At 39.8% G+C, this 20,425-nt stretch overlaps 1 protein-coding gene across 3 annotated transcripts in view; it reads right to left on the reverse strand.

Annotated features, from left to right (window-relative positions):
* The window catches only part of tead3b (TEA domain family member 3 b), a 66,749-nt gene that overhangs the window by 11,298 nt on the left and 35,026 nt on the right, over positions 1 to 20,425 (reverse strand). For 2 of the 3 annotated variants that reach the window (XM_060919326.1, XM_060919327.1), the window contains exons 4-6: positions 4,637 to 4,701; positions 3,519 to 3,581; positions 2,175 to 2,186 (exon numbers count right to left, since the gene is read on the reverse strand). In XM_060919326.1, the coding sequence (XP_060775309.1) occupies positions 2,175 to 2,186; positions 3,519 to 3,581; positions 4,637 to 4,701 (140 nt within the window). The remainder of the gene's footprint in view (positions 1 to 2,174; positions 2,187 to 3,518; positions 3,582 to 4,636; positions 4,702 to 20,425) is intronic. The other variant, XM_060919328.1, reaches the window with a different exon arrangement.

Here is a 20,425-nt window from a genome sequence, read left to right on the forward strand (position 1 = left end):
CTGTGAAAGGTAATCCCATGTGATCTCGTTTGGACGGTAAACCTGTTGGTACAGTTAAATGCAGCACATGAATCTTTATTCTCCGCTTTGACCTATCCAATATGGCGGCGAGGATGACGTATGATTCTACGCGGAAGGCGGCGTCTTTAATGGTCCGGAATAAATTGAATGCTACACGTTGATGGATTAATTTGCTCTTCTACGCCCTTTTTGAGGAATGTATTGTCGGACTTAAACCAACATCTGAAGAGGTGAGATCGCTCCTTTTTTTCCCTATTTTTGCTGGCGGGATTGACTCTGCCCTAAGGGCAGAGTCTCTCTCTCTCTCACTTTGCACCATTACACAATAAATATTCACAGTGAAAATATTTTGGAAGCGCGTTTCATGAACCAAGTTATAGGATTTGTTGACAACTCGCATCGAGTTCGTTACACTTCTACCCGGCGTGAAGCACTCACAGTCATGTGGTTGTGACGTCATCGTAAACAAATCCGTTCTACTCATCCAGACAACTTCGCAACGGCAACGTTGCCAGATCTTTCCACTCTGGAACCCGTTCTCAAAAAGATTGCGTTTTGGGCACCCAAAACGCCGGTGCCGTGTGGACGCCAGGCCGAAACGATAAGCAATTGTATCGGAGTCACCTGAATCCGTTGCCGTGTGGACAGGGCCTTTGCGGGGGCTTCTTGCTGGTAGATTGGCTTCACATAGACGTCATCTGATTGTACCAGTACTCACAGGCAAGTTTAGATCTTCTTTGATCCTCCTGGAGCTGATCATTGGCTGAGCCTTTGCCAGTTTGGTTATTCTCCGATCCATTCGAGAAGTTGTTTTTCTTTTTCTTCCTCGTCTTTCTGGTTTTGGCTGCCATTTTAAAGCGTTTGATATCATTTTAGCTGAACAGCCTATAAGTTTCTGCACTTCTTTGTAGGTTCCCCCTCTTTTATCCATTTCTTGATTAAAAGCCGCTCTTCATCAGAACAGTGTCTTGAACGACCCATTTTACTTGGTTTTTCAGGACCAATGCAGGACAGCCAGCATATGCAATGTCAGTTGCCTTGATCCTTAAATAAGGACCACCTGTTAACACCTTTTTTTTTCACAAAATCAATGCCCTCCCTAATTGAACTCACCACTGCTATTTTTTTGAACACACCTCTTTCAGCTAATCATTCAATTTCACAGAATCAGTAGCATGCACAGCAGGCCTGTTGGGTCTCTTGGTTTTCTATACCTTTACTATACCCTCCAGAAACTTGCTTGCGGTGTAAAGGTTGAAATTTTAACAAAAACAGTGATTTATCTTGCTACTGTTGAGGGACTGCTATTATTTTGAACATAACTGTACATTCACCACTCAGAGATAAACTTCATATCTTTGCGCAACCATACAGTATTCCCTCTCTCTCTCACACACACACAATTTTACACACACACACACACAGTACATTTACATACACAGTATATATGGATATATGATTATGAATTTGTTTATAGTGCTCCTCTGGGTTTCCCTAATAAATAGCAGAAAGAGGTGACAGGCAGAAGCAGTTAGAAGAAGTGATCAGTAGGTCAGCTCCTGAGCAAACGTTGTGATACGAGACAACACTGAGTCCAATACAACAACCAGGTCCATTAAGCACCAATTTAACAAGCCAATTTTATTTCCCCTACTAATCTGTCTTAATTCACAGCTAGTCAACCGGTTTCAAATCAACCTGCTTTGATAAAGATTTTAATGTTGGTTAAAGTCAGGACACATTTGAGGCATGCAGGCATTTTCAACAAGAACATCTGCTTTTTGTTTGCAAAATATACAACATAGTTCAGAAATGCAAGTTACTGGAATACACATTTCACATCTCTCACTATTTTCGAGATCAGCATTCACGTAGCACTTGCCGACACTTGTCTAATTTTCCATTTATTCTACACAAATCATATCACTACAGGTATAAGCAAAAAAAAGTCATGAGACAAAAGTAGGGTGAAGCAGGGAATGCATGGAGACACGATGTCCAGCTATTATAAAGACACATCAGCGCTCACAGAAACTGTGTGCATTTAGAACGGCGAGGCTGTGGAGAGCGGAAGAGCAGTGCTGGGCATTAGAAGTGCTGTGCAGTGTGTGGTAAAGCCAAGAAAATGCACAAATATCCAAATCCACACTTACCAAGTTCATGGCCTGAATCAAAGAAAAAAGAGACCGTTAGTACAATATCCAGAGGAGCTATGTCTTTCTCAGTGATTTTGGATTATTTCTCTCTCAGATATGATTAGATCTGGTTCTAATAATATGTGAGAGATGTCTGCGAAAAGTCTATTTCCCAGCACAAAGATAGAAACAAACAAGCAGTGGATATCATTTTGAATTCTTTCTATAGCATGTTCATTTTGAACTATTCATGGGAAACTAGGCTCATAGTATGCTCTGAATATTTGAATATAATTTTAAACTTTTGTAGCTTTCAAATACAATACAAATACAATTTAAGGAGATAGGAATGCACTTTGGAAGAAAAATAGATTAAGCAGTACAATTAGTATAAAGTCAAATAAAGGCGACCACTTTTACAGCAGCTAAAAAGTGTGGATGCATTTCACTGGACAGCTAACAAACAACCTAATATGTATTCACAAAGAATCTCACAACATAACTTCCTGTGTCATCTGGATTCAGGTCTACTTTACCAGCAGAAACCAAAGCAGCACCCCTCATTCAGGTGTGACTTACTGAATGACTTATAGTAACACAACGATACAACGCACATGTAACATATACTTTCTGTAGCTGGTAAAGTGCTGTGAAGCTGATTTTTTCCTTAACCATCTCTTATACATAACATGCCTTGATCACTGAGAGGGGAAAAAGCTCAACTTTAACAAAAAAAAAAAAAACACTACCTGTCTGGATTGCGCTGTGAGAGTTTGGGGTGTAAGTGGTCATAGTGAAAAGTTGGATGGACGTAGGGGCTCTGGGTGAAAGGAGGGCAAGGGTTAAAGGTTAAAGAAACAAGGAGCCTCAGGAAAGACTACAGGCAGAGAGCATGGAGCCATCATGCACTTTTAGACTTAACTGCTACAAAGCAAGAGAGTGCTGAGCACTGAACTCCACTCACACCACTCCAACCTCCATCTAACACAGGCAGCCTTTGTTTTAAGAGGACTTTCACTGGGCGCTTCTTTAGGGTTTGGTCAGCCAATGGCACAATGGAATACACGGTTCCATAAAGTAACACTGTCTCTGATTTGTTAGTGCAAAGCCAAATGCTGCAAAGCCCCGCCCCACCTGCAAGCAGCGCATACCTTCAGCTTTGACTGTATTTCACGAGATTTTCTCCGGGCAAGAACCTGCAAATGGCTAGAAACCTGCAGAAGAGAAAAGCGATAGAGGGGGCAAGAGGAAAAAGAGAGAGAGAGAGAGGAGGGAAAGAGAGAGAAAAGAGAAGCCATAACCAAAGAGGAAAGAGACTGCTGTTTGCATGCTAGCCCAAGGGGGCTAGCAGGAGACACCTACCTTTATACCCGCTTGGAACTCGCGGACTTTCTTCCGTGCTAACACCTGTATGTGACTAGAGACCTAAGGGAGTGTAAAATAACTTTAAAACACACCCATGCAGACACATTTTGATACAGAAAAACTGCACACAAGGACAATCATAATTTACTAAGCACCTACCATAATCATGTAAAAAAAAAAAGAAGGTGCTTTTCCACCTTTACAAATAATACAGGGCTTCTTATATTAAAAAATATTTAAAACATGTCTTTAAACAAAATTAATCATTTTTAATTAATAATAAACTAATAATTTAAATAAATGTACATCATGATTTAAAGGAACAGTCCACCGTACTTCCATAATGAAATATGCTCTTATCTGAATTGAGACGAGCTGCCCCGTACCTCTCCGAGCTTTGCGCGACCTCCCAGTCAGTCAGACGCAGTCAGACGCGCTGTCACTCCTGTTAGCAATGTAGCTAGGCTCAGTATGGCCAATGGTATTTTTTGGGGCTGTAGTTAGATGCGACCAAACTCTTCCGCGTTTTTCCTGTTTACATAGGTTTATATGACCAGTGATATGAAACAAGTTCAGTTACACAAATTGAAATGTAGCGATTTTCTATGCTATGGAAAGTCCGCACTATAATGACAGGCGTACTAACACCTTCTGCGCGCTTCGGCAGCGCATTGATATCTGAGCTCCGTATCAATGCACTGCCGAAGCGCGCAGAAGGTGTTAGTACGCCTGTCATTATAGTGCGGACTTTCCATAGCATAGAAAATCGCTACGTTTCAATTTGTGCAACTGAACTTGTTTCATGTCACTGGTCATATAAACCTATGTAAACAGGAAAACACGGAAGAGTTTGGTCGCATCTAACTACAGCCCCAAAAAATACCATTGGCCATACTGAGCCTAGCTACATTGCTAACAGGAGTGACAGCGCGTCTGACTGCGTCTGACTGACTGGGAGGTCGCGCAAAGCTCGGAGAGGTACGGAGCAGCTCGTCTCAATTCAGATAAGAGCATATTTCATTATGGAAGCACGGTGGACTGTTCCTTTAAAGTTGATTTAATTATGCAACACTATAAAATAAGAAGTGTGTTAGTTGGGGGGGGGGATCAAGTACCTGTTTCCTTGTGCGGGTTTTTCCTGTCCTCAGCTTAATGTACCTGGCAATGAGTTCATTACGACCTGTGGAGACAGGGGAGGAACAATGATTTTAAAACGCACCCGTCTCTTTTCATTCTTTACATTTCCACAAGGTGGCACTCAAAGAAAGTGCTAGTTCAATACTATGTGTGTGTGTGTGTGTGTGTGCGACACACACACACACACACACACACACACACACACACACACACACACACACACACACACACACACACACACACACAAGAAGCCCTGAAGCATTAATGAGGTGATTTACCACAAATAGAAAATGAATAAAGTCACACTGGCCATATTTAAATAGTGTTTAACATTGAGCACTAGCTATATCTACATTGGGACGCTTTCAAAAACTTCACTATACACGAACGAGAGGGATGCTCAAAAGTATAAAGAATAGTCTCAAAAGAAAAATCTTCATCCACATAAATACAATGCATAACATTAACCTACAGGTCATCTATCTATATTATATTCGGTGCTTAACTACTAAACATACTCAAATATTTCTAATCTGGACTGAACCACATCTGATTTGGCAGGAACTGGAAGTGTCCTCCCAACATCAATGTCTCGGGAAGACTTGGTTTATGTTCTGCATATATATCATTCTCAGGGCATGGAGGTCCTTTGTGTCAAGAGAGTTTTTAATATTTGTGCTACATAAATTTTCCAACTGAGTAATTCATCAGACAGATGTGTCAGAACAGTTGAGTGCATGTATGTGTGTGTGTGTGTGTGTACAGAGAGCAACAGGCTGTGTGTGCATATACAGAGAGCTCATATACTGATGCTAGCCACAAAAAGCTGGAGACGGCCAGCAGTCTTTATTTTCCCCTCTGTTGCTTATAGCATTGACAGTGGCTATTTCTGTATGGAATGGACAGGGATTACAGAGTGCAGGAGGAAACTGGAAACCATGGATCTCCTGGTAGTCAAACACCTGGGTCTGTCTCGTTCTATATCTCATGTCTCATCACTGTTTGTCAGGAAAAGGCACTGCCTGAAGCATTACTTACATGCAAATCATCATCATTTGCATAGTAAATCACTTACACATTGTAAGTCACACTTTAACATAAAGCCATCAGAATTACTTGCCTTTTAAAGTGGTAGCGATATATAGGCCCCCCCCCCTTTACTGACACGTCCCATGGACAGACTTTTTGCTAGGCAGCAAAATAACCACATGTGAGATAAGCAGGCACAATGCTTCCTACTCGGGCTGGACAACGTTATATGATTTTTGGTATTGTGGTAAATTGTAGTAACACATTTTTAATAACATTGAGAGCTGATCTGATGTTCAAATTTTGTACTGAATTGTAAAATCATGTTTTTTTTTATTTTAATGTCTCATTTTTAATGTCAAATCAATAAATAATAGTATCCATGAATTGAAACGTTCAGGGTTTTTTTTTCCCTCCAATGCTATTGCACTGGCACAGTTTGTTAGCAAACCTATATAGCATGATACGTATTGTGTATTGTATAAATGCCTTCAAATATCATGATGATATCTTGTTATATTGACACCCCTACTTTAACAGTCACCCTTTCTCTCTCTCTCTCTCTGACCATAAAAGTCAAGCAGTGCAGTTCTGAGCAGAGGAGGGACACAGAAAGAAGCTGCAAGAGAAAGCAAGAGACACATGTACTGTGTTAGCCCTTCCCAGCCATATGCTTCCCCCTCCTCCCCTCCCCCGACTGACACACCCGCATATGCCTCTGCTTCTCTCTGCCTCCGCATTCCTTACATTCCTGAGCGCCTGTCACATCTGCCCCACACAGTCTGACTGGATGAAGCAGGGAAAGAGCATGCGTGGAAAGAGAAAAGAGGCAAACAGAATGAGAGGGAAAGAGAAAAATGGCTTCAATGTTTCTGCCAACAATGGGCAGCTGGAGTCCCCCACCCCAAATCCCTCTCAACAACGGATGCTTGCATCTGCTGTGGACAGTCCTCCTTCACTACCAATCCCCTTCCCCCAAAACCTCTCACTCTTTCTGTCCAAGTTTTCAACTGTTGCTCTAAATTAGAATACTGTAGCCAAGCCACTCGATTAGTTTATGCATATATCTGAGAATAAGTAGGAATCCTTTGATTTGGTCTATGTCAAATATAATCAAGAAAGTGAAAATGGGAAAAAGACAATCATACAAATGTTTCTATTAAATTCACTATGAAAGATAGGCAAAGGGACAGCAATAATTTCATCAGGTGACAAACAAGCCCATACAACATATGAATCAATGTGTAGCCGCGTACGCACACATGTGCACACGCATGTATGCACATGCATGCACACCCCACACACACGTTGTCATTCTCTCACACAGATTATTGTTTTTTTGCCTTGTTTGGGACATGGCCGGGGGCGGATGCATTAACCTTTTCTGTGCTAGAACACGTCCAGCCAGCTTTTTAACGGCATGCCCTGTGGAAATTTACACCTTTGCTGAGAAACTGAACTCCTCCTCTGTCTCTCCCTTTATCCCTTTACCATTCTCCCCCTCTTTAACCTCACCGAACTCTTTTACCCCACGTTGCCCATCAAACATAAATTGGGTCCATACATATTTGGACAGTGTCAAAATTTTTGTATTGTTATCTCTGTACACCACTACATAGGATTTGGAATGAAGCAATCAAGATGTGATTGAAGTGTAGATTTTCAGATTTAGTTCAAGGAGTATAACAAAAAGATTACATTAACTGTTTAGGCACTACAGCAATTTTTACATAGTCCTTCCATTTTTATAGACTCAAAAGTAATTGGACAAATGAACATATTTATAAATACAAGGATTATTTTTAATATTTGGATGCAATTCCTTTGCCGTCAATGACCACTTGACATCCGGAACCCATGGACATCTCCAAATGCCAAATGCATTGAGATGCTTTGCCAGACCTTTACTCAGGTGGGCTGACTGATTCAGCCATTGAAGAACATTTGATTTCTTTGCCTTAAGAAGATACTGAGTTGCTTTCATGGTATGCTTTGGGTCATTATCCATCTAATATTACTGTGAAGAGCCATAATATTAGTTTCATAGGCTATCTGCTGGTACCTTATATAGTGAAGGCTACATCAGGGGGCAGAGCTTTTTCTTACAAAGCCCCACAGTTATGGAACAGCCTTCCAAGTAGTGTTCAGGACTCAGACACAGTCTCAATGTTTAAGTCTAGGCTGAAAACATATCTGTTTAGTCAAGCCTTTTGTTAATAGTTTTATTAGGGTAAGGAGTAGATCTGGAGGGTCCTCAGGCATAGAGTATTTTGGTAAACTGGGATGTATGGATGCTGTTAGCCCCCCACTCACTCGGGTTCGTTGACAGTGTAGTGTCAGGCTGCTTTATGTCCCAGGGCGCCCTCATGTCTGTGTTACCTTCTGTCTCTCCCCTTTTAGTTATGCTGTCATAGTTAGTTTTGCCGGAGTCCCTGCTTGTACTCAGCGCAAAATGTATACTGTTCTTACTCATTAGGTGACACTGGGCATACCTAACAACCTGTCCCCACCACCACACACACACACACACACACACACTCTCTGTCTGTCCCTCTGAGTTACATGTCGATCCTGAGACCGAGATGATGACCTCTTCTGCTCCTTGGACCTGCCTGATCCATCCTGATGCTCTACGTCTGGCTGGAGTCTCATCTCATCGGTCCTGTGGAGGATGGCCCCACATAGACAGTCAAAAGTTGCACTTACAGTGGTGCTTGAAAGTTTGTGAACCCTTTAGAATTTTCTATATTTCTACATAAATATGACCTAAAACATCATCAGATTTTCACACAAGTCCTTAAAGTAGATAAAGAGAACCCAGTTAAACAAACGAGACAAAAATATTATACTTGGTCATTTATTTATTGAGGAAAATGATCCAATATTACATATCTGTGAGTGGCAAAAGTAAGTGAACCTCTAGGATTAGCAGTTAATTTGAAGGTGAAATTAGAGTCAGGTGTTTTCAATCAACGGGATGACAATCAGGTGTGAGTGGGCACCCTGTTTTATTTAAAGAACAGGGATCTATCAAAGTCTGATCTTCACAACACATGTTTGTGGAAGTGTATCATGGCACGAACAAAGGAGATTTCTGAGGACCTCAGAAAAAGTGTTGTTGATGCTCATCAGGCTGGAAAAGGTTACAAAACCATCTCTAAAGAGTTTGGACTCCACCAATCCACAGTCAGACAGATTATGTACAAATGGAGGAAATTCAAGACCATTGTTACCCTCCCCAGGAGTGGTCGACCAACAACGCTCACTCCAAGAGCAAGGCGTGTAATAGTCGGCGAGGTCACAAAGGACCCCAGGGTAACTTCTAAGCAACTGAAGGCCTCTCTCACATTGGCTAATGTTAATGTTCATGAGTCCACCATCAGGAGAACACTGAACAACAGTGATGTGCATGGCAGGGTTGCAAGGAGAAAGCCACTGCTCTCCAAAAAGAATATTGCTGCTTGTCTGGAGTTTGCTAAAGATCACGTGGACAAGCCAGAAGGCTATTGGAAAAATGTTTTGTGGATGGAAGAGACCAAAATAGAACTTTTTGGTTTAAATGAGAAGCATTATGTTTGGAAAAAGGAAAACACTGCATTCCAGCATAAGAACCTTATCCCATCTGTGAAACATGGTGGTGGTAGTGTCATGGTTTGGGCCTGTTTTGCTGCATCTGGGCCAGGATGGCTTGCCATCATTGATGGAACAATGAATTCTGAATTATACCAGTGAATTCTAAAGGAAAATGTCAGGACATCTGTCCATGAACTGAATCTCAAGAGAAGGTGGGTCATGCAGCAAGACAACGACCCTAAGCACACAAGTCGTTCTACCAAAGAATGGTTAAAGAAGAATAAAGTTAATGTTTTGGAATGGCCAAGTCAAAGTCCTGACCTTGATCCAATCAAAATGTTACGGAAGGACCTGAAACGAGCAGTTCATTTGAGGAAACCCACCAACATCCCAGAGCTGAAGCTGTTCTGTATGGAGGAATGGGCTAAAATTCCTCCAAGCCAGTGTGCAGGACTGATCAACAGTTACCGGAAACGTTTAGTTGCAGTTATTGCTGCACAAGGGGGTCACACCAGATACTGAAAGCAAAGGTTCACATACTTTTGCCACTCACAGATATGTAATATTGGATCATTTTCCTCAATAAATAAATGACCAAGTATAATATTTTTGTCTCATTTGTTTAACTGGGTTCTCTTTATCTACTTTTAGGACTTGTGTGAAAATCTGATGATGTTTTAGGTCATATTTATGTAGAAATATAGAAAATTCTAAAGGGTTCACAAACTTTCAAGCACCACTGTAGAAGATGTCTCTGGACACTTACAGTAATACATTTATGTCTGAGGACTACACCTGACTTGCTAACTTTAGGACTGCAGTTGTCATGAACAGTTTTGCACTCAAGTTTCCATCAATGAACTTCAACAAAACAGATTTCATGTTAAAACTATAATGATTTTCCTGGTTTCACAGTTATACTTTGTGACTATATAGGACACAGTTATAGAAGCAAGTTATTTATAACCATGTTATCTGTTATCACACAAATGAGGATGGGTTCCCTTTTGAGTCTGGTTCCTCTCGAGGTTTCTTTCTCATGTCATCTGAGGGAGTTTTTCCTTGCCACTGTCGCCACAGGCTTGCTCATTGGGGATAAATTAGGGATAAAATTAGTTCATGTTAAAGTCTTTAATTTTCTGTAAAGCTGCTTTGCGACAATGTCTATTGTTAAAAGTACTATAAAAATAAACTTCACTTGACTTTTGCAGAATCTGAACCCATCCATTCCCATGCCATAATACTGCCTCCACCATGTTTGACAGATGATGTGGTCTTTTTTTTCCTTCTCCATACTTTTCTCTTCCCATCATTCTGCTACAGAATAATCTTTTTTTTCGATGTTCTCTAGCAAGGTCAAATCTGGCCTTTCTGTTCTTGAGTGGTACCAGTGGTTTGCATCATTTACATTTATGAAGGCATCTCTTGATTGTAGACTTCAACAATGATATGCCTACTTTGTCAAGTGTGTTCTTGACTTGATGTTCAAAAGGGGTTTTTCTTCACCAAGGAAAGACTTCTGCGATCATCCACTTTAGTTGTCTTCCATGATCTTCCAGGCCTTTTGGTGCTGCAGAGCTCATCAGTGCATTCTTTCTTTTTAGGAATGTACCAAACTGATAGTTTTTTTTTTCAACCTCATGATGGCCTCCTTCACTTGCACTGACATCTCTTTAGACCACATAGTGAGAGTTCCCACGAACAGCTACCAAAGGCAAACTCAACACTTGGACTCAAATCCAGACCTTTTATCTCCTTAATTTGTTATTAAATAATGAGGAAACAGGCCATAACTGGCCATGAAACAGGTTATCTGTCAATTGTCCAGTTAGTTTTGAGCTGTGGAAATGGAGGGACTATGTAAACATCAATGGCTGTAATTCCTAAATGGTTAATGCAATATTTTATTTAAACCACTTGAATTACAGCTGAAAGTCTACACTTCAATCAAATCTTATTGGCTTCATTTCAAATCCATTGTGGTGGTGTACATAAGCAAAAATGTTGTCACTGTCTAAATACATTTGCACAAAACTGTATCTCCTGTTCTAAAGGTCTAAATCATCAGATACTCTACCTCCCTTCATGCAACATTTGGGCCCTGCTCAACCTGTTTCCCTGAAGGGAGGGTCCCATCTCTTTCCTCTCTAGAGTGCTAGACCAAAATATACATAGTTTGATGAAACCCAGGTAGAGAGCAAGTATCTTACTAGCAGAACCAGACTGGCTGCATTTCTACCAGTTAACTGCACCCTGAGCCACTCTCTGAAGTAAAACAACAACTCATCATAAGAGAGTGGAGACAAAAAAAGTAAGATTGGCCAACCTAGAATATCCTTTGTAATTAATAGAATTAAGCATAGTTTCTGACATAAACAAAAACCCCACTGGATGGATCCAAGCAAATAAGTTCTCACCCATCATGCACCCTTGAAAGTCAATAAGGTCGACATTTGTGGAAAAAATAGACTGACCATCACATTAAAAAAAAAAAAAAGCCCCCCAACACACACACACACACACACACACACACACACACACACACACACACACACACACACACGCAGCTGACCAAGGCAGCAATGCCAGGGCAGAAGCAGTCGGCATGCCTTTGGCCTCACGTCAGTGGTGGAATTAGGAATGCTGAGCTCATCCCACTCATGAGAGGACTTCTTCAGTGGCAGGGCCTTTGGCCTCACATGACTGAGTGTAAGCGGAGAAGGCATTTACAGCTATGGAAAAGAGCAAGCACTTGAAACAGCCACAGGGGGTCTTGACTGCTCAAAAGCCAAAAAATAAAATAAAAAAATGGTGAGAGCAAGTGCAAAGTTCAGATGTTGTGGTGAATGTTTGTTTTCAAAGTATATTTAAGTGCAAGAAATGTCTTTAATAAGGAACAAACACTGGTTGCGTGGGAATCAGCTTTTGTAGCAGTACCAGAGAATGTGAACATTCCTGAGTGCCACAGTTTATTGTTTCCATTTATTCAAGCACATTTACATGCTATTGAGACGAGATAAAATTTTAAAAAGGCAGAAGGTTTTAAGTGAGGGTAGATATGCTATTTAGTGGCATCAAGCCACACATGCGCAAATCCTCGCTTAACAAATTAATTATGAAGTCTTTGAAATCAAGAAATGCATCTACTGAGATGTGACAGGCTTTCCTGAATAAGCAGTAGCACATAAAAATCAAGGTCCTGAGATTTACTGACCCAGTCCTATGCACTACAGGCCTGTGGTCGGAAACAAGTTCCCAGGAAAATAGTATAACCCCACAAATGGAAACATTGTAGAGTCATAAATCAAATGGTAAAGTTAAACATTGTATATTCATTGAAACAGATGGACAGATGGCCAGGCCTGCTTGCACAGATTAGACCCCAGGCACAGACCCACATACAAGGATGATTATTCAAAATAATCAAAAAGTATTTGACACGCGCGTCATGCACACACACACACACACACACACACACTAGTGCAGCTCAAACAATTAGAATATCATGAAAAAGTTCAATATTTTCCATCAGTTATTTAAACGAAAATTTAATAAATTCTAGACTCATTACATGTAAACTAAAATGTTTCAAGTATTTTTCTATTTTAATTTTGATAATCATAGTCTACAGCACAAAAAAAAGCTCAAAATATTAGTGTATTTCATTTCAGGTTTGAGTAAAACAGTATAAATACTGTGTGTCTGTATGTAGTCTCATTCAGTGCACACAACCACAATCGTGGGGAGACTGCTGACTTGACAGCTGTCCAGAAGACGATCACCAACACCCTCCACAAGGAAGGTAAGCCACAGAAGTTCATTGCTGAAAAGGCTGGCTGGAAAAGGTGCACAAGCAACAGAGATTACCGTAGCCTTGAGAGGATTGTCAAGAAAAGTCAATTCAAGAACTTGGGAGAGCTTCACAAGGAGTGGACTGAGGCTGGTGTTAGCATATCAAGAGCCATCACACACAAAGTCTTCAGCAAAGGGGCTACAACTGTCTCATTCCTAATATCAAGCCACTCCTGAACCTGAGACAACGTCAGAAGTGTCTAACCTGGGCTAAGGAGAGAACAAACTGGAATGTTACTCAGTGGTCCAAAGTCCTCTTTTCAGATGAAAGCAAATTTTGCATTTCATTTGGAAATCAAGGTCCTTGAGTCTGTAGGAAGAGTGGAGGATCCCAGAATCCCAGGTGTTTGAAGTCCAGTGTGAAGTTTCCGCAGTCTATGATGATTTGGGGTGCCATGTCATCTGCTGGTGTAGGGCCACTGTGTTTCATTAAGTCCAAATTCAACATAGCCATCTACCAGGAGATTTTAGAGCACTTCATGGTTCTATCTGCTGACAAGCTTTACGGAGATGTCAATTTCCTTTTCCTGCAGGACTTAGCACCTGCCCACAGTGCCAAAACTACTACCAAATGGTTTGCTGACCATGATATTACTGTACTTGATTGGCCAGCCAACTTGCCTGACCTAAAGCCCACAGAGAATCTATGGGGTATTGTCAAGACGAAAATGATAAACACCTGACCCAAAAATACAGACGAGCTGAAGGCCACTATGAAAGCAACCTGGGCTTCCATAACACCTCAGCAGTGCCACAGGCTGATCGCCTCCATGCCACACTACACTCACTACGTTTACATGCACATAGAGAGAATCGAATTTCTGCCGTTGCTCGACTGAAATCGAAGTTCAAAATGCCATGTATACACCTTAATTCGGCTGAAACTGAACCGAACTTGATTTCTCGGAATCGAGCTACACGACCTAGTTTATGCGATTTCTGCCGAGCTATTTTGCGCATGTAAACCCTATCGAGTTAGTTGTCGAGCTACTTCCGGAAGTGACGAGTGACGAGACCACAAGCGGGAAACACAACAGCCTCGGTCGGCATGACAACGAATCATGACAACGGCATGAATCTTTTCTTTTTGTGGCATTGTTTGCACTGTTAAAATTTAGCTCACTTACTGTATCACCAAATACATCTGTACAGCTGTTGCATAGCTGTGAATTGTGTACATAAACAAGTCATTGTATTTGTGTGCGTGTATATATATGTCCAACATCTGAAGAATGTCAATAAAAACAAAACAACTGAACTTTTTGTGTGTTTATTAAGACATAAGTTAAATTGTAAGCAAAAAAAAAATATTTTTTGTAAGCAAAAAATGGACTTTAGAAAAATATTATTGTGCAAAATAAGTTGTCTTACAAAACAGTGGTCTGCGCCGGACAGTTTGTAGCCATAGAGCAAGCCTAACAGCTTGAACACGGAACTGCTAGTGTTGCCAGATTGGGTGTTTTAAGTGCATTTTAGCGGATTTGAACATGTTTTGGGCTGGAATACGTCAGCAGTATCTGGCAACACTATAGCTCTTCTTCATGACGACAACCGGAAGTGTACCAACACGATGGGGCGTGTAGCGCCACGTGTGGCTCGGGTGCACAATGCACCTTGCACAATAGCCTGATTTCACTTGTGCATGTAGGATTGGATTTCTCTGGCACCCCTGCTGGGACCCTTTGCTCGATTACCAACAGCAGCTCGATTTGGACGTGCATGTAAACGTAGTCACTGACGCAGTAATTAATGGTAAAGGAGCCCCAACCAAGTATTGAGTGCATAAATGAACATACTTTTCAGAAGTTGGACATTTCTGATTGTAAATCCTTTTTTGATTGATGTTAGGAAATATTCAAATAATTTGAGATACTGGATTTCTGACTTTCATGAGCTATAAGCCATAATAATCAAAATTAAAACAAAAAAAAAGTCTTGAAATATTTCACTTTACATGCAATGAATATAAAATATATGAAACTTTACCTTTTGTAATTAAATTAAGAAAAAAAAAGAATTGTTTGAGATGCACTAATATATGCATACACCAGGGCAGGAATTTCACGAGGGCCACGAGGGCCATGGCCCTCGTGCCCTCTCAATTTGGCCTTGTGCCCTTGGAAAAAAATATCTGCCATAAGGCCACAGTGGCCTTGATGCCCTGCGGTTTTGCGGTTTTGTAGTCTGCCTTGTGACTGCCAATAGGCTTTAACATCACCTGCGTCTATTGAGAAAAAAATACGTCTTTTGATGACATTCTGGATTCTTATTGGGTAACTCATCAGTGGTGGATCGGACTCGAGTCTGGCATGAACCGCTCCGACGTGCTATAATGACAGCAATCTATCACCAGCCAACCAGGAGACTTAATCAAACGCATCCCCCGCCCACTTGTGTCCGCATCTGAGACATTGAATTTTCAAAGAAGGAGGGAAGAAGTTGACTGAGGTAAGACTGTGATAAATTAACGAACGAATAAGAGAGGAATTTCAACATATAGGGCTTAAGTTTGTTACCATTAAATAAACATTGCTTGTACAGTAACGTTATGTCGTTACAACGTTGACCCACTTTTAACGTGCCGAGTACCGACTGTAGCTGGTAACAAATGCTAATTAGTTTGCTGTCAAAAGTGCAAAGACCTTAAATTGCTCTGTGTAAATTAGAAAATGGTGCAACTTCCTCTGTAGCCATCAACGGACAAGCACAGACTTGTCTTGAGTTTTGAGCCAATCACAACAGGGCAGCACTGTGGCCTGAGGTAAAACATGATAGTTTAAGTTTGTTTAAATTACAAAAATGAGTACACCCAATGACTGTCTCATATACTCTTCATATACTCATACTGTTTAAGTAATGCAATAAAACTAATCTTTAAAAGTGGTATTTACTCAAACTGCATAGAATGAACTTTCGGGTTAACAGTGTAATAGTGTTGCAGTGTTCTGCAAATTTGCAATTTAATATTTCAGATCTTGAGACATGAAAGTGCTATTTTAAAAAATAAAAGATCAGAAATGTTTTCTTTGTCGTCTATTTAGTTCATTTTATTTCCTCAATAATTTTCCTTGATTGAGAAATCGGTCTGGGCTCTTATGGGTTAATCAGTAGCCTGCATGCTAGTATATGTTCCATTTACAGTCAAACATTTTGATGTACTCCAGGCTCAATTTTGATTAATCAAAAATCTGCGTAGTAGTACAGTCTGAAGATGCTCTTGCACATTCGGTGTCAACTGAACAAAAATTATGGGAGGATATAGGTTTAATAAGTTTTACAATTTTTGAAGTGAGTGATGGATTGATAAGTTTAGATGTGTTCAATATTTTCTTATCTTCAGACATAATAGTGTAGGAGATGTTTCTTTACCTGCTTGATAGTTTCGACTGAGACTCCAATCTTCCGCAGAAGAGTCATTAGTCCTTAAATTAAATTCATTATAGATGTGAACTTAAAATCATTGTTTTATTTTATGGCCTTGGTGCCCTGGCTTTTGGCCTTCGTTCTCTCAAAAAATTGACAGCACAAAAGGCCAAGTGGCCTTGCCCCTAAAATGACGAAATTCCAGGCCTGGCACACACACACACACACACTGGGCTCCAAAAGTCTGAAAGCACTAGTGAAGATGCTCAAGACGCTTCAATTTTGCATTCTTTTGGAATTTGACAATAATTTTTATTAAATTAAAAATTTATATCACTGACAACTTTAGTGAAAAGTAGAATCTTTGAAATATTTACACAAATTTCAGAGCTTCTTAGTATTTGGTTTGTCCCATTTTTGCTTTAATGACAGTGTTTACTCGAGCTGGCACAGACTCAAGTTTGTGCAAAACCTTATGATCCATTTTAGATCAAATTCATTGGAGTGTCGTCTGAACAGAGGCTTCAATGGAAGAGATTAGACATGAGGAAAATCTGACCTTTTGTACAAAGCAGTTAACATGATCAATATCACACATTTGCTTATATGTGAATAGGGACCAAGAAATAGTGCAGAATTTTAACTATTCAAGATATTAAATGTTTATTTTCTTTGTTTTAAATATTTCAAAATTCTAAAACCTTCTGTTTATTTCCAACTTTAAAAAAAAAAAAAAATTCCCACATTATGTATCACTGTGGTCTCATAGTTTTGGATCTGACTGTATCTTGCTCCGAAACACACTGTGTGCTGGTGAATGTTCACATGATTTTTTTCCACCACTAATTTAAAGAAACAATTGGAAATGGAAGATGGAAATTTGCATGATTATCAGATATTCATTTTTGGCTGATTAAATATCTATTAGATTTGGCTACAGTGATTTTTAGTCCTGAGTCATTAGTTTTCATTACTGAAGTGCCATAATCAAGTGTAAATTATTTAGTAGTTTTATTTTATTATAATGAGTTTCCATAGCCACCTAAAATGTCTACGACATGAAAGTGAGTCACTAAGATTTCCCATCTTACTACAGGTTTTCCAATATTGTCGGTTCCATGAGAACCTGCAAAGTGGTTTTGGGAAACCAAAGCTTAGATCATTTGGTCACATCTTTGGAAATGAGGTATGCCTCTAAAAATAGAAATATAATCATAATAAAAACAGAACCCAGTCATGTCATTTTTAAACAGCACATTAGGGAAACTGAATATAATTCAAGCAGAATTAGTGCTGGAGAAATGCTAACAATGCAATCGTCACAATGGCATTTCTTCAGGCAGTAATTTTATGTGCAGTGTGTCCTTAACTGAAAAGATCAAAGTGGTTTATTTTCAGCAAATTTTTGCAGATAAAAATAAAGTAAGTTATTTTTTTCGCGGTCCGGTTTCCATCAAATCCTGCGCTCTGACTGGCTGGCGAGCGGGTCCGTATCCTACCATACGGACCCCAGTTACGGACCTCTGGCGACTCGCTCGTTCACAACAACAAACATAGTAGCATTTTTTGTCAACATTTATCTTTTTTTAATAAGATTTATTTATAAGATTATCACAAATCTTATAAATTTTTGCCAGCATTTCTCAGGAAAATAGCATTAATTTTACATCATGGATAGCGATAACGACAGTGTTCACAGCGAAAGCGAGTTTTACTACCCTGAGGAAGAAGAAATAAAAGAAAACATTTCAGGAGAAAGCTAAAAACCTCTAACTGTTGCTAATGCTGAGCAAAAACATGCCTGAATCCTGAATGACTCAATTCTGTATAAATAGGGGACTACATAGGCAGCAAAATGTAGTTTTTTTCCTGCCATGGAAGTGCACTTGTATACCGAGAAGGAAGCCATTTGCATTACAGCCGTGAATGAGGATTCAAAATGGCGGCTCGGTTCGGTTTTCCCTTTCGGGCGCTCTCGTTTTCTGTTAGTATTTGGTAGATAAAAAAAATATCTAAATTATTTACCAGCTTAAGGTCGGTCTGTATGGTGAAATACCGTGACCTCGGCCTTGAATACTGACCTCGGCCCAGAGGGCCTCGGTCAGTACTTTCAAGACCTCGGTCATGGTATTTCACCATACGGACCTCCCAGCTGGTAAATAACATATATACAACATGCAGTGCTACGTATGTGTGCAGGACTGGCCAAAGTAGCACTCTGACTTCACTTCACTTCAGACTATCAATTTTACAACTGAGGAAGATGTAAGGGTGTTTTTTCCTTAAAGAAATAAGAGGAAAAATGAACAAATATGCAGTGAATAACATTCTGATATTCAAGTGAATGAGTGTTACCAAGATGGAATTCATTAGCAACTGTCGACTATTGTACAGAAGTAAAGCTCTGACAAACAATTTGTCTATTTTTGGTGTGTGTGTGTGAGAGAGAGAGAGAGAGAGAGAGAGAGAGAGAGAGTGTGTGTCTGAGAGAGAGAGAGAGAACGAGAGAGAGAGAAACAGAAAGAGAATCTGGTTTAAAAAACAAGCTGTGATTGAGCAAGACAAACAGAGCTGGTTTTGCTACTTTTCTCAGTGGTGGGAATGAAGAGAAAGAAACAAAGAGAGTATAAAAGAAAGAGAAAACTTATAACTAACTAGGAAGTGAAGTTGCCACTGATCTTAGATAATAAAACAAACCAGTTTAGGGGCAAATAAAAAACTGACAAGCAGGAAAAAAGTGATCATGGTGTTTGTGCTCTACAGGAGAAACCTGTCTGTAGCCTGGCCTTCTCATCCCCAACACAGGGCAAGTGGAGGCCTGTTCAGTACTGCACTATGAAAAACACAACTGCTGGCTATAATCTGTATGTGTATGTGGCCTATTTCCTCTTCTTGAACCAAATCAGAACTCAATATTTTAAACACATGAAATATGTCTAATATGACATATTTAAAACATGTTCAAAGGGCCAAACTAGTTCATATATCCATATTATTACAACAATCTTCAAAAGGTAAACATTTAATTCTTTAAATACAATTAAAATAAGTTTTGATTTAACATAATTATTAATTTCTTAGTACGTAAGTCCAAATTATTATTAACTATGGAAACCCGATGTTGTCGTAAACATGACTGATAAGATCTGAAAGAACAGGTGTGACTGACATGGCATGAAAAGTACAACCTTTGTGTGCGTGTGTGTGTGTTTAGCGGGTACAGAGTGTAATAACTAATGGTGGTCTGCTGTTTCTGTTTCATCACCTCATTTATACAAGTGTACAAAATATTATGACCATCAAATCTGTCCAATCCAACTCTCTCTATCTCTGTCTCTCTCTATTTGGAAACACCCACAAACCATCAATCAACTATTTTCCCCCCAGCGATCACTTTCTTGCACATAATCTGAACCATACAAATGTCAGTAATGCTCAAAAATCAACTGTAAACACTGTCATATACATACTTGTGGCCAGCAATTTGTTTCCATAATTATAACAAATTTTTATCTATAATGCACAAACTCAACCAGGCTCACCAATTCAGTGTTGTTGAGGTATAATTACTTACAATTACAGGAAAATAAGACAAGAACCCTCAAAAATGCTGCATGCAAAGCATTTGGTCTGGTGGTAGAAGTGTAAATTATGACTAATGGAGTTTCTCTCAGAGGAGAAAATTAGAGAAAAAACATCTCCATAAATAAGACGTACACACAGTATTGTGCAAAAGTCTTAAGCACATGCAAAGAAATGCAGTAAAGCAAAGATGCCTTCAAAAATAATGAAATTAAATGCTTATGCATAAAAACGAAGAGTCTCAGGTACAATTTGTGGAGTTTTATGAGTAAATTAGATGGTAAATTTTACTGAGCATCTTGGGAGAACCTGCTGCAGTTCTTCTCGAGACTTTCACTGTCACACTTGCGACGTTTTTTGCAGGTAAA

The sequence above is a fragment of the Neoarius graeffei genome, chromosome 4, assembly GCF_027579695.1.
Source record: "Neoarius graeffei isolate fNeoGra1 chromosome 4, fNeoGra1.pri, whole genome shotgun sequence".
Lineage (NCBI taxonomy): Eukaryota > Metazoa > Chordata > Actinopteri > Siluriformes > Ariidae > Neoarius > Neoarius graeffei.